Source organism: Neomonachus schauinslandi, chromosome 7, assembly GCF_002201575.2.
Source record: "Neomonachus schauinslandi chromosome 7, ASM220157v2, whole genome shotgun sequence".
NCBI lineage: Eukaryota > Metazoa > Chordata > Mammalia > Carnivora > Phocidae > Neomonachus > Neomonachus schauinslandi.
Genome location: NC_058409.1, coordinates 38,743,623 through 38,758,476, shown reverse-complemented (window position 1 = coordinate 38,758,476; position 14,854 = coordinate 38,743,623). Strand labels below are relative to the sequence as shown.

General features: G+C 38.3%; 1 protein-coding gene across 5 annotated transcripts in view; it reads left to right on the top strand.

The window, feature by feature from the left end:
* Positions 1-11,078, top strand: part of IL6ST (interleukin 6 cytokine family signal transducer) — a 54,155-nt gene extending 43,077 nt beyond the window's left edge. For all 5 annotated transcript variants that reach the window (XM_021701755.1, XM_021701752.1, XM_021701754.1 and 2 more), the window contains 3 exons: positions 2,171-2,267; positions 5,149-5,230; positions 6,015-11,078. In XM_021701755.1, the coding sequence (XP_021557430.1) occupies positions 2,171-2,267; positions 5,149-5,230; positions 6,015-6,740 (905 nt within the window). In that variant the 3' untranslated portion in view covers positions 6,741-11,078. The remainder of the gene's footprint in view (positions 1-2,170; positions 2,268-5,148; positions 5,231-6,014) is intronic.
* The last annotated feature ends 3,776 nt before the right edge of the window (positions 11,079-14,854 follow it).

Below are 14,854 nucleotides of genomic sequence, written 5' to 3'. Positions count from 1 at the left end.
TTGTCAGGATTTACTTCATCATCTGCTTTTTTCACTGATCTATTTATTTTGTTTAACTATTATGGCTTCTTAATATAGCATGGGCCTTGCTCCCAAAGGACCTTACCAGTGTATTTGAAGAAATACAGCATAAGTAAAGTAATTGAATGGAAAGGCATTTGGGCCATGTAGGCTGTAAATAGAGTGGGAATTTAAAGATAATTAGTAGGGGGGAGTTTCATCTTCAAAGATGATTTTATAAAGGAAACAGTACTTGAGCCTTGAGGTTAGGTTGTGAACAAATAGGAAGAGGGCATCTTAGGACAGAATGAGCAAAGGCCCAAGACATAAAAACCTAGTAAGTTTAGCAGCAGTAAAGAAAATATTCTGCCTGAATTTGATTTGGTATGTATATGAAACCTGAGCATACAAGAGTTAGTATTTGCCAATCTACACTTTATTCCTGAGCATTGATCTGACTTACTGATTTGTGTTAAGCTTTGTAGAAAATAAAGTTACTTGCAAAGGGATGTGTGTGGTGCAAAGATTAGACTAAGTGAATAGCATATGACTGCAATATTACTTTTATGAAGTTTTCCCATAAAAGACTAATTAGGAGGAGACTGGAGGAGTTAACCAGAAACAACCATAAGGTAAATCATTAAAAATTCCAATATAAACTATCCAATTAATGATTCATTTGGTTAAGTAAGCCCTCTTTTATTTATTTATTTTTTTTTTAAAGATTTTATTTATTTATTTGAGAGAGAGAATGAGAGAGAGCACATGAGAGGGGGGGAGGGGCAGAGGGAGAAGCAGACTCCCTGCCAAGCAGGGAGCCCGATGCGGGACTCGATCCCGGGACTCCAGGATCATGACCTGAGCCGAAGGCAGTCGCTTAACCAACTGAGCCACCCAGGCGCCCAGTAAGCCCTCTTTTAAATGCAGATTAGGTATCATCTGCTATTTAGAAACCTTATGCTTACTGATTAGGTGATACTATTCCTACTACTGCCACTCCTTGTACTTAAGAATCTTTTTTTTTTTTTTTAAAGATTTTATTTATTTATTTGAGAGAGAATGAGAGAGAGCACATGAGAGGGGGCAGGGTCAGAGGGAGAAGCAGGCTCCCCGCCGAGCAGGGAGCCCGATGTGGGACTCGATCCAGGGACTCCAGGATCATGACCTGAGCCGAAGGCAGTCGCTTAACCGACTGAGCCACCCAGGCGCCCTGTACTTAAGAATCTTAAAAATTCTGGGGCGCCTGGGTGGCTTAGTCGGTTAAGCGTCTGCCTTCGGCTTAGGTCATGATCCCAGAGTCTTGGGATGGAGCCCTGCCTGCTCCCTGCTCAGCAGGGAATCTGCTTTTCTCTCTCTCCCTCTGCCCTTCCCCACTGCTCATGCTCTCTCCTCTCTCTCTCTCTCAACTGAGATCTTTAAAAAAAGAAAAAAAAAGATTCTTATAAATCCTTAGCCGTTTATCAGATATGCCATCTTTTTTTTTTTTAAGATTTATTTATTTGAAAGAGCACACAGCGCGGGGGTGGGGAGTGCAGAGAGAGGGAGAGAGAATCTCCAGCAGACTCCTTGCTGAAATGCAGAGCCTGACTTGGGGCTCGATCCTACTGCCCTGAGATCATGACCTGAGCCAAAATCAAGAGTTGGACACTTAACCAACTGAGCCATCCAGGCGCCCTGACGCCATCTTTTTGAAAATAGTAGATAGCTACTAAAAATTTTATTTTTATTCCTCATAGAGGATCATATTTGTAGTTTCAATTATTAAGATTGTTTTACAACTTTTCCACTTCTCCCCAGTACTCACAGATCTCAAAGATAAACTTTTGTTAAGATTCTGCTGGCAGATCATAAATGTAATAAATGGTTAGGTTTGGGAGCTCTAACTTATAGATTATCTGTCCAATAAAATGAACTTAGTCATTTTATTCCCCTAACCAACATATAGTTTATTTTCACCCTGTGGCCAGGTTACAGTGTAAAGTATAAAGGGCTAGGATATCATTTACCAAGAAGAGGGAGAGGGAAGAAAACAGCCATTTAAGTTTGAAAAGGCTGTAAGAACAGGATGGTATTTCATCTCTTCAACAATCCTCTGGCTGGGAAGTTTTATTGTTTGTGTCAACATATGCATTAACCATTGTTTTCCTTCTTACCCCTTTCTGTTTTTTAGCGCAAGGAGAAATTGAAGCGATAGTTGTCCCTGTTTGCTTAGCATTCCTATTGACAACCCTTTTGGGAGTATTGTTCTGCTTTAATAAGCGAGACCTGTAAGTACCCCTAATTTTATTTTTGCAGTTTTCCCCCTGGATTTATGCTCTATTCTCTCCCTCAACCTCTGGCCCCCAAGTAATTACTGATTTGCTTTCTTTGTAGTTTTGCCTTTTCTAGGATTTCATATAAATAGAATCAAATAATATGTAGTGTTTTTATATAACGTCTTTCATTTCACATGTTATTGAGACTTACTGTTGCATATACTATTTTTCTCCTATTTATTGAATAGTATTCTATGGTATAAATTTATCAAAATTTGTTGATACATCTGTTATGGAAGTTCACGTTGTTTCTTTGAATTGGGGCTATTGTGAATAATGTTGCCATGAATGTTCACCTACAGATCTTTGCGTGAGCATGTTATCATTTATCTTGTGTAAATACCTAGTAGTGGGATTGCTGGGTCAGATACTAAGTGCATATTTAACTTTATAAGAAACTGTCAAACTATTTTTCAAAGCAGATATACCATCTTGTATTCTCACCAGCTCTGTGAGCCTTCCTTTTGTTCCATATTATCAACTCTTGGTACAGTTACAGTTTTTAATTTTAGCCACTTCCTTATCAGTGTGTGATGCTATTTCATTGTAATTTTAATTTCCATTTCCCTAGTAACTAGTAATGGATCTTTTCATGTGCCATTTCTATATATTCTTTTGTGATACATCTTCTGAAATCTATATATTCTTTTGTGATATATCTTCTGAAATTTTGCCCATTTTTACATTGGGTTGTTTGCCTTAATATTGAACTGTAGGAGTTCTTTATATATTCTGATTACAAAATTCTCAAATGTGTTTTGGACAATCTGGTCTTGTGGCTTTGCCTTCTCATTTTCTTCACTGTGACTTTAGAAGAACAAAGTTTTTAATTTTGATGAAGTCTATTTTATCAGGTTGTGATTCTTGTGTTTTATGTCCTGTGTAGGAAATCTTTGCCTAAGTCAGTCACAAGTATTGTTCTCCTTTGTTTTCCTCTAGAACTTTAATCATTGTAGCCATATGTCTGTGGTCTATTCAGAATTTTTGTGCATGGTATAAGGTCAGGGTCAAGGTTCATTTATTTTTTTTCCATAGATACCTAGTTAGTTGTTCCAGCTTTATTTAGTGAAAATACTTTTTTCCCCATTGTATTAAAGATACCTATCTTTGCCAAAATGAATTATCCACGTAAGTCTGGATTTATTTATGGACTCTCGATTCTATTCCATTGATCTTTGTCTATTCATCCCAATACCATACTGTCTTAATTTTAAAAATTAAGTTTTGAGAGCAGTTAGAATTCTTCTAATATATTATTTTTCAAAATTATTTTGGCTAGAATCTTTGATAAGCTGATATTAATATTTATGTGAAAAGGAAATTTCCTTTAAAAAAATCTTATACATTGTTGAGATTTTATTGAATCTGCAGGTCAATTTAGGGAAAAACTGCAATCTGAACATGAGTTCACATCTTCATAAGTCACATGTCTTTCAGTTCAGGGATATGTTAAGATCTCTTAGGTTTTAATTTTCTTTTGCAGTATGTTGTTGTTTCCATTAGATAGACCTTACACATCTTATGTTAAATTTATTCCTAAATATTTTGTATACAGTTGTAAATGGCATTTTCAGAAATTTTTATTTTCTAATTGTCCGTTGCTAGAAATAGAAATAGAATTTCTTAAAAAATATATTGTCCTTGTATACTAAGACCTGGATACATTCATCTACTCTAGTACCTTTTTGGATTTAGCATTTTTGCTGCTAACCAGTAAAGATGGTTATTCTGATGTTTGTTTTCAGTTATTTTACTTAATTAACCAGTATAATAAGAAAAACTTTGCATTATCACCAGTTTTAAGGGAGAAAGCCGTTCAGTTTTTGATCATTACATGTGATGTTGGTTTTAAGTTGAGGACGTTCTCTTATATTTCTGTTGTGCTGAGAGTTTTTGTCATGAATGGGTGTTGAATTTTGTCAAATGCTTTTTTGGCATCTGTTGATGATCATACGATTTTTCTCCTTCCTCCATATATGGTGAATTTTATTGATTTTTTTTTCCACACATTAAACCATTCTTGCATTTCTCAGACTTTTCTGGATTCAGTTTGTTAATTTTTGCATTTATGTTTATGAGTGACACTGGGTTTTGTTTTTGTTTTTTTTTTTGGTGGTGGGGTCTTCACCTACTTTTGAAATCAGGGTAATAGTAATTACCTCATCAAATGAATGGGGACATGTTACCTTCTCTGTCTTCCAGGAGAGTTTACATAGGATTCATATTATTTAAGTGTTTGCTAGAATTTACCTTTTGAGCCTGAGATTTTCTTGTGGGAAGAATGTTAGTTTACTTCAAATTTTCTTTCAGTCTCTTCCAAGGAATTCATCCATTGACTGGTTGCTATTTTTGTTTAGGTTGTTAACTTTATTGCTTTTTATATTATACCCAGATTTCATAGTTGTTTCCACAGGAGAGTCAGTCTGTTGGGATCTTATTACTGTTTTTATATTTGAACTTACTCTAAAGATAACTCCCTTCCTGTACACTTAGGGATCTCTAACTTTGGGTTAGGAACTATATTAAGGTAAATACTTGTGAAAAAATGAAATTTATCATTTTTTTCTGGTAGTTATGTGAAAATTTTTTATGTGGTTTTAGTTGGAAATTAAACATTTTTGCTTTTTTTGTTGTTGGGAAGGGGTGTACTCTAAGGTTTTGTGACTTGGCTCAACTTTTTAATTGTTTTTTATTGCAGAATTTTATTTCAGTTTTTTAAGTTGAATACTTAACAGTTTTTCATTATGCTAGATTAAGCTCATGTTTAGAATCAGGGACTATTCGTTGTTTATTACTTGTGGTTTTACAGACATTATATTTCTTTTCTCTCCAGAATTAAAAAACATATCTGGCCTAATGTTCCAGATCCTTCAAAGAGTCTTATTGCCCAGTGGTCACCTCATACACCTCCTAGGGTAAGATACAGTTTTTCTGACTTGTTTATACACGGGCATGTTAGGGTACATTTACAGAGTTGAACCAGATGATGAGCCCAAATTGAAAAGTAAATGATAATAAAGTATTATCACAACATATTCTGATACTCCTTATTCTATTCAGTAAACATGAAAAGCACTTGATTGAACTTGTAAAATAGAAAAGTTAATGTGTAAATACTGCTCTGTGGTAACTGTGTTGTAAGGCAAGCATTTTATATAGGATATTAAAATCAAATTTAACAGTATACCAGTTTGATGCTGTTGAAATGATTTCTAGAAACCTAGACTAAATTCTTTGAACCTCCTTACAGTGAAATGACTGAACTTTATTACCTTCTAATAATCCTTGATTAATGTTAAAACATAGAACACATTTTAATCTTACCTTCTATGAGACTTAAGTCATTTGAGTTTGATTTTATATCCTGATAATCATAGGCTCCATAGTCTTTGTACACCAGTAGCTTATCAGAATTGAACAACAGTATTGATTTGGAGTTCTGATGAAATACAGTCTGATTCATGCTTCTCAGAATCGTTTCCACAATATCTGCAATTCAGCTAGTTGACAGGGCTCAGTGATCCAGATTATCTCTGCACCATGGGAATTACCTCTGCACCATGGGAATTACTTTTGAAATCAGGGTAATTCAGAGATGCATTTCTCTGTGGTCTTAACTAGAATTTGCCATATATGTTTCAGAGTTTCTGAATGAATATATGCCAGAGGTAATAATACATTTTTTTCTTTCTTTCTTAGCATAATTTTAATTCAAAAGATCAAATGTATTCAGATGGCAATTTCACTGATGTAAGTGTTGTGGAAATAGAAGCAGCCAATGACAAGAAGCCTTTTCCAGAAGATCTGAAATCACTGGACCTGTTCAAGAAGGAAAAAATTAGTACTGAAGGACACAGCAGTGGTATTGGAGGGTCTTCGTGCATGTCCTCCTCTAGGCCAAGCATTTCCAGCAGCGATGAAAATGAGTCTGCACCAAACACTTCGGGCACCGTCCAGTACTCCACGGTGGTGCACAGCGGCTACAGACACCAGGTGCCCTCGGTCCAAGTCTTCTCGAGATCCGAGTCCACCCAGCCCTTGTTGGATTCTGAGGAGCGGCCAGAAGAGCTACAGCTGGTAGAGAACACAGAGAGCGGTGTCGGCAGTCCGCCCAGGCAACAGTATTTCAAACAAAACTGCAGTCAACGTGAAACCAGCCCAGCTAGTTCACATTTTGAAGTTTTGTCAGTCAATGAAGAAGAGTTTGTGAGACTCAAGCAGCAGATTTCAGATATTTCACAGCCCTATGGATCTGGGCAAATGAAAATGTTTCAAGAAGTTTCTGTAGCAGATGCTTTTGGCCCACGTACTGAGGGACAGGTAGAGAGATTTGAAACAGTTGGGATGGAAGCTGCAGTTGATGAAGGAATGCCTAAAAGTTACCTACCGCAGACTGTCAGACGAGGTGGCTATATGCCTCAGTGAAGACTAGTTCCTGTTACAACTTCAGCAGTACCTGCAAACTAAAGCTAATTTTATCTGTTATTTCAGATAAAAATAATCTTCACTCACTGAAGATGATCATTTGCCCTTGCGGACAACAATAAACTGTCCTCCCACATGGGCTGTTTCCCTTCCAGAATATCTGGGATTCTACTTTCAAGCACTACATAAACTGACTTCATCCTCTGAATAGCTGAATGATATTTGTGCTGTTTCAGGATGTTTGCACTGAAGAAAAAGTAAAACTTTGTTTTGGTAGCTAGAAAACAGAGGGTATTTAAATAATAAGCAGTGATATACTTAGTACAGCTATACTGATTTTAATGAGAATAGGCACCAAATAAAGTGGCTGAGATAGAGTTAAGACAATTAGATGAGTGAGATCTAGACTCTCTACTTCAGCTGACAGCATAGAGAGAGCTGCAGGTGGCATAATTACATGAACCCAGTTTTTGTTGTCTGACCAAAACCAACCAAAAAAAATAGCGGGCTTAATTAACAATATCGCCCACAGGAAGTAGTAGACATTCTCTTCCATTGGTAATGATGCTGCCAGTCACTAGACGAATGGAATTCGAGTGTGAATTTTGCAAATTACAAAAAATCTTGGAATATTATATAATCATAAGTAATCTAAAATTTTCAAAATTTGCTTTCTGTCGTTATTCACAAATTCAGCAGAGTGCCCAGTTAAGAGCTAGGAATGAATGCCAAACTGTGTTAACCATCTTAATAATTTAAGTCTTTATAAATGGCGAATAATTTTTAACATTTTTCTATATATATATAAACATTGACCCTTTGTTAAAAATGCTGGAGAATTTGGTTGATGAAGCACTTTATACAATGTTAAATTAAAAACACATTTTAAGGTGAAGATACATGTTTTGTTTTTATTTTTAAGTAGGCCAAGATTCAAAGGTTTGTTTTTGGGGTTTTTTTTCTAGTGTTTGAAGCAAACGAAGAGTACATGGGCACTACTTACCAAAATAAAGCACCATCCAAAAATGTACATGTTGATGTTAGTAAATGTCACAGCGCATACCCTGTTATAAAGGCACTTAATGAAGGGATAGTATTTTAATATCTGCCAGTTCTGAGGTAGGTGGAACTTACTTAGTTCCACACTGTGATTGAGAGATTTTAAACCTCTCCCTGCAAGTTCTGTTCTTCCCAGAGAGAAGTGAGCCAGGCTCCAGAGTTTAGCACTTAACCCCACTTTTGCATTTTTGCCATACCCTACCCACCACATTTGACAAGGAGGCTAGGCTAAAGACAGGAACAAGACGTATGAAGAGATTTTCATAAATCATTAGTGGTTGACCAGTGCTAGGAGGTACATTTGCAGAACGTATGTTTTGGTTTTCTGTCATATTTAAATCACCAAAACCAGGCCAACTTCAAATATTTTTGTAGAGGTTATTCAAGAATAAAAGGCTAAGAAAAGTTGCTATCCATTGACAGTTGAAATCTAATTCTACTCACTACTCTCTCAGAATATTGTTCATATTAGACCTTCTGTTTATTAGACTTTATATTCCTGCCTGCTGTGTTTCAGAGCGCTTTCACACACATGGTCCTTGTGAGACGGGGTAGAGGCAACATGAGAGAGGCAGAATGACAGGATGAGAAGTACACGAGGAAGACTGGACACACAGAAGCCAAATAGGGACAGAGGGACCCCAAAGTCACACTACAGGATAATGGCACCACCACCATTTAGGTTTGTCAAAGCCTGATCCAAACTAGGATTACATTTATCTTGCTAAGAATCTGTCAAGAAATATGTATCAGTTTATTTTTCATTTCCTCCAAGTAAGTAGTCATGTTATTTGTAAAAATGGTCAGCTCTGCCCTTCCTCATGCTAAACAGCAGTGTTATGAAGAATTCTAGTGTGACATTTGTCCTTGGGGGCATGGGAGCAGTTATAAAATGTAAACTCACAATCTAAGGGAATGAGAATGAAGTCATTGAAGAACACTGTATAAGCAAATCTTCTGAAACTTGTATAGAACATGGTGCCGAGTGCCCCCCCTTCCCAGGTGCAAGAGCACTTTAGACATACTAAATGGATAGTTGCTGAACCAATAATCCATTCAGAAATAGCCCTAGATTTAATCTGATTACTAATATGTGATAGACCTCTTTGCCCAACAAGAGAAGCATTCATGAAACTTGTTTTAAAGTACAAAATTAACTTTCCTAAGCCATGTCTTAGGATAATTTGTGGGGTTTTCTTCAGGTTTTTAAGATAACTTGTTTTGAGGCATGTAAATTGTATTTTACATAGAGAAATCTTGTTTGTATGAAAATTAGTCTATAAGTTAGTAGATGTGATCCTCACTAAATCTTGAGTATCCAGAAATTTCCTTTAATGCTGACAAAGCCTCTCTATGGACAAAACTAATGCACTGCTTCTGATGCACTTGGCCTCACAGAGGAGTAAAAAATAAGCATGTGTGCCACAGGTATTGCTGTCGTAGTTTGACTGTTCCTGGTGTGTTTGGTACCCTACCCTCATCCCTTATAAAGGCATGATGCTGAGCAACTATGGGAAAACTCCCAAACTTAAAACCCATTAAAATCTAAAAAAAAAAAATTTTAAACTTGGATCAGTCAGCACTCAGGAACATACCCAACATGTAAATAGAAGCAGGGGAAAAAGCAGAACCATTCACACGTTCTGTGTTCGTATCAGTTCTCTACCTAGATGTTCATTTAATTTCAACCTTACACATGAAGTTATCTAATCTTCCTAGCTTACTGTGCAGTTCATTTCTACTTCATGAACCTTGTACTTGTAAAACATTTATTTATGAAAGCTCATCCTTTAAGTAGAACATACTAGTTTCGTAAGTAGAAATCAAAAAAAAAATTTTTAATGTCTTTTTTCTATCCACAGGGTTAACTATTTAAAATCAGACAATGTAGAAGTAGGATAATCGTATCAGACAATTCTCTAAAATTTGTTAATTGGCATGTATTGACCAAGTATAAATCAAATAGGAGAGCTCTTCCTCTGTTATATTCTACATCATTTTCCTATGTTTGGTTTTAAGAAGAAATTTTTAAACCATATACTTAACGTTACTTTGTTGAAATGGGTAATATGTCAATGTAATAAGCTATATAACATTTTTAAAATTCAATTGCCAGAAGTTACTGGGATACCTTTCTGTTGCAGGTCATGTTCAATTCTATTGCCTAAGTAAGATTGCTTTTAAAAATTCATTGCACTTTTCTATATATTGAGAATATGGAGCCATCACATGGCAAGCTGTTTATGTTTAACGTAAAATTGGTGATTGTTGGGGCACCTGGCTGGCTCAGTTGGAAGGGCATGTGACTCTTGCTCTCAGGGTCATGGGCTCAAGCCCCACCTTGGGTGTAGATATTACTAAAAAAAAATAAATTTTAAAAAATAAAAATAAATTTGGTCATTCTCATGGATTTCAAAGATGGTATAAACTAGCAACTTACAGCCTAATTCTTTTAAATGGTCTTTTGACAGCAGTTCCTTTTCAGAATACTTAAAAACAATTCAGATTGTAAGTCAAAACAAACTTTCCAGAGCCAAATGTACTATCCTTTCGATTAATTTTTTTTTTTTTCGTATGGGCTACTAGTATGCATTAGCATGATATTCTAGTATACATTGCATTCAAAAGAAAAAGAAGGCAACTGGGTGTGTGCTCTACTGTTTTCCGTTTTTTCCTAAATTTTTAAGAGCTTTTTGCAGTCAGCAGCTCCTTCAAGTGGATTATTTAACTTCATTACCCAGTGCTTTACCGTTGATTATGATGAAAATGCATTGAAGACCAATGGAGATAGCTAGATGTTCTAGATCTTTTATCCCTTAAAGACAAGCTTTGTCTGAATGGTAACTACACGTTTCAAATGCTGTAACAGGAATACCAAAATGTGATGTCAAATATAGGGATATTTTAAAAGCAGATATTTGAAAATTCTTTAGTCTCAATACATGTTACTGAATATACTCTAAATAAGTGTGCAATTTGCTAGTACTACAGTACAGTGATTAGCATTAGGTGTGTATCCTGTTTATATCCTAGCTATGTACCTTTTACTTGTAAGTGCAATCCTTTGAAGTTCGCTTGCTATTTTACCCCCTCAGTCTACTTCATATAGAAGGCTTGTCTAGAGAGACTATTGTATTTTTACCTCTGTAGTGAATTGCATGTGCTAATTGTTAACATAGCTATCGGTCTTATGTTAACATAACTCTAAACATTATTGTAAACGTTCTTATGTATCAGCTCTAATCTTTCAAGTAAATTTAAGAAATAAATTCGTGTTTAAATTTTTTCTGTCTGTGATCACTAGTATGATGTCATTACATATAATGCTTGAGTTAACAGTATTTGTCACTCCTGCTGTTGGGTCTTAGTGTAAACTAGATGCTTTTAGAGGGTTCTGTGGCTTTTTAAATGTCCATTTAGCATAACGGAATAGGTTTTAGAAGAAAATCGATATATTATCTTGGTCTTAATAACACAGAATGGACCAAGAGACTGTAAATCTGGAAAACTGGTAAATGAATTTGCCAAGATGAGTTCTGGAATCCCAGCACCGTACCAACCTCCCAGTGGTTTTTTTTCCTACTGGGCTGCCAAGGGACCAGCCAAGTACAGAGGCGCCATCTAGTGGCCGGTCTGTAGCCACAATGCTAAAGTCTCCTTAACAGAGAGGCATGAAGCCCGCTGATACACAGCATCCCACAGCTACCCCGAGGTTACTTAGTCTATGAAACTAAGGCAACAATTCCACCTGGAAGAAAATCCTGAACTATTAGATTTGCACATCTTCACATTGTGAATTTATCTAAAACATGCAGTGAGTCAAATCCACAAAATATTTAAGGAAGAAGGTACTCAAAGGCAGTGAGATTCTGACAACAGAAAACCTAACGCTGCAGGAGCACGCAAAGAATGGAAAGGCAGCCATTCTTCCCTCTAAGACCAAGCCAGCATGGATTTGGCCCCTTGTTCAATAGAGACTGACGAACACCTGGACTCCTAACCGGCCTCAGAGCCTAGCTAAGGACCCCTGAGAAAGTAGAAGCTCCACGTGCAGAATTTTGACTGGCAAGTGTTGGCTGCTCCTTGCTGTGCTGCATGTTCGCTGCACGCCCGACAGTTCTCATTACCTACCGGGGGCTACAGGCTGGTGAGGGCGTTTAAAGGTGAACACGTATGTACCATCTGTGAAACACTCATGTTGGGTCAGTAAATCCTTAAAAATTCTTCTGAGGTAAGCATCAGAATTATTGGCCGACTCAGGTTTAACAACTTGCTCGGGGTCATATGTTAACGCAATGGGGTTCCCACTCTACCCTGACCCCAAAGCCCATATCCTTTGCTGTGTACACCATCTGTCCCTAGCTGCTTTTAGTGAAAACCTTGCTCGTCAGCACATCTGTGGCCGGCGTGCACAGCGAATCACTTCTGTTTCCTAGACCTTGCTAACTCTTCAGGGTTTCCCCCTCCTCACCGCAGCCTCCGCCTCACCAGCTACTGCCCCCAAGATTCCCCGTCCCCAGCCCTGAGCCCAGAACAGTGTTTCTTCATCAGGATCCCCTTAGGCCCTCATCTGAGTTGGCTCAGAAGCCTGCCTTCCCCCTCAGCTCATGCATTTGCTCTAAGCACATATAGCAACACCTACAAGGGAGGTAAATGTACTGGAATTTAAATAAAAACAAGAAAAGAAAGGAAAACAAACAGGAAGGGAGGGAGGGAGGGAGGAAAGGGAGGTAAATGTGTCCCTCTTTCCTCAGAATGCATTTTAACACAACTCCTACAGTCTCATTTGTCCCAAGGAAAGGTCCTCTAATGGTGGAATCGGGCCCACGGCAGCTCGTGACCAAAGGGCCTGGGGGCAGAACACCTTCCCTGAGTACGGAGATCCCACACATCCTGTCCCCGGCTGTTCTGCCACAGGATGCCCACGTCTGCTGCCCTGTGCACAGATCCATCCCCGCTTGTCCACCTCTGGGGCCTCTCCTTCAGGGTGGCTTCCAGCAGCTCCCGCCCATCTCCTGCCAATCCACTAGGGGGCAGCACCAGCAGCATTTGGGAGCAGTGGGATAGCCTCTTTGGGGACAAAAGAGCTGGCGGCACCAATGTGTCACCCTGTTCCCTAGCATAGGAATAAAGACACCTTGGTACCAGCTTTTCGCTGCACTTTACCATAAACTATGAACCACTGCATGGTCACACGACCATTTTCTGGGATGCAGAGCTCAGCAAGACCCTCTCACAAAGGATCAGCCTTGGTCCACGCTACACGGATCCCCAAAATTTGGAGTTTTGAAAACCAGCCTCACTCAACACAGGAGAACTGTGCTGCCTGGCTAGGCACACGGCTCAGACACAAACAGGGTGAAGGCAGGGATTTGATGGAAGCTGGAGACACAGGAGGGGTGACTGTTCCTCTGTAAGGGCTTCCTGAAGAATGGTAGGTGTGAACTCTCTGCTCCAAGGAGAGAGTGGGGCAAGGCCATTTCCCCCCAATCCATCAGCACGGACCAACTTCCCTGAGCAACAAAGCGCCACCCAGTGGAGGCTGGAGCCACCTACACTAAGCCCCTCCACCCTGTGCCCTGCAGGTGCATCCTTACTAGGGCAAGTGTTCCTGAGACTCAGCACAGCAGGCCCCTCCCCCAGAATATCAGCACAAACCCCTCACTTGCACCACTTACTGATTGTAGAGTGCTGCAAAGCTTCCCCTCCAGGGGAAATAGGACCCAGCTTTTTTCTTTTTTTCCGCCTTTTGGATCTAACTTCTTGTAACAAGCAGACCAAAACACATCTAGTTTAAACCTGCTGCACAGTGGACAAGGTCCAAACACCACCCCTGCCCACCCCGCCCTACCGCAGTCAAGGAGCAACTCTGCAAAGACTGAGGGAAGGAGCAGCCAAAACACAACAGTAGAGTGTACACTCTGAAACACCTCCTGAAGCCCCAGGCCCAAGACAGTATAGGACCTCTTCCTATATAGTCATTACTCTCAGGAGCAGAACTATAACAGGCTTTCCTAACTGTCACACACACAAAAAAAACAGTGACCTAGACAAAATAACAAGATGGAGGAATTCACCCCAAAAGAAAGAAAAGGAAGAAGTAACAGCCAGGGATTTTATCAATACACATATAAGTAAAATACCTGAACCAGAATTTGAAAATGACAATAATAAAGACACTAGCTGCACTTGAGAAAAGCATAGAAGATTCTAGAGAATCCCTTACTGCAGAGATAAAAGAACTAAAAACTAGTCAGGCCGAAATAAAAAAAATGCTATAACCAAGATACAAAGCCAACTGGATGTAATAACAAGAATGGATGGATGAAGCAGAAGAACAAATCAGTGATATCAAAGGTAAAGTTATGGAAAACAATAAAGCTGAAAAGAAGAGGGAAAGATTTTGTATCATGAATGTATACTTAGGGAAATCAACGATTCCTTAAAAAGTAGTAACATTTGTATCATAGGAGTCCCAGAAAAAGAAGAGAAAAAGGAGCAAAAGACTTATTTGAGCAAATTATAGTTGAAAACTTCCCTAATCTGGGGAAGAAAACAGACATCGAAATCCAAGAAGCACAGAGGACTACCATTAAATTCAACAAAAGTAGGTTATCACTGAGATACATCATAGTCAAATTCACAAAATACACAGAAACAAGGAAAGAATCCTGAAAGCAGCAAGGGAAAAAAAAAAAATCCTTTACCTACAATGGAAGACACACCAGGTTTGCAGCATAACTGTCCTCAGAAACTTGGCAGGCCAGAAGAGAGTGGTATGATATAGTCAATGTGCTGAATGGGAAAAATATGCAGCCAACAATACTTTGTCCACCAAAGCTGTCATTCAGATTAGAACGAGAGATAGAGAGTTTCCAAGACAAGAAAAAATAAGGAGTTTACCACTAAACCAACCCTGCAAGAAATATTAAAGGGGACTCTTTGAGTGGAAAAAAAAAAGACTAGAAATACCAACTTTACAAGTAACACAAAGGCACTAAAATCTTATCAATAATCACTCTGAACGTAAATGGACTAAATGCTCCAATCCAAAG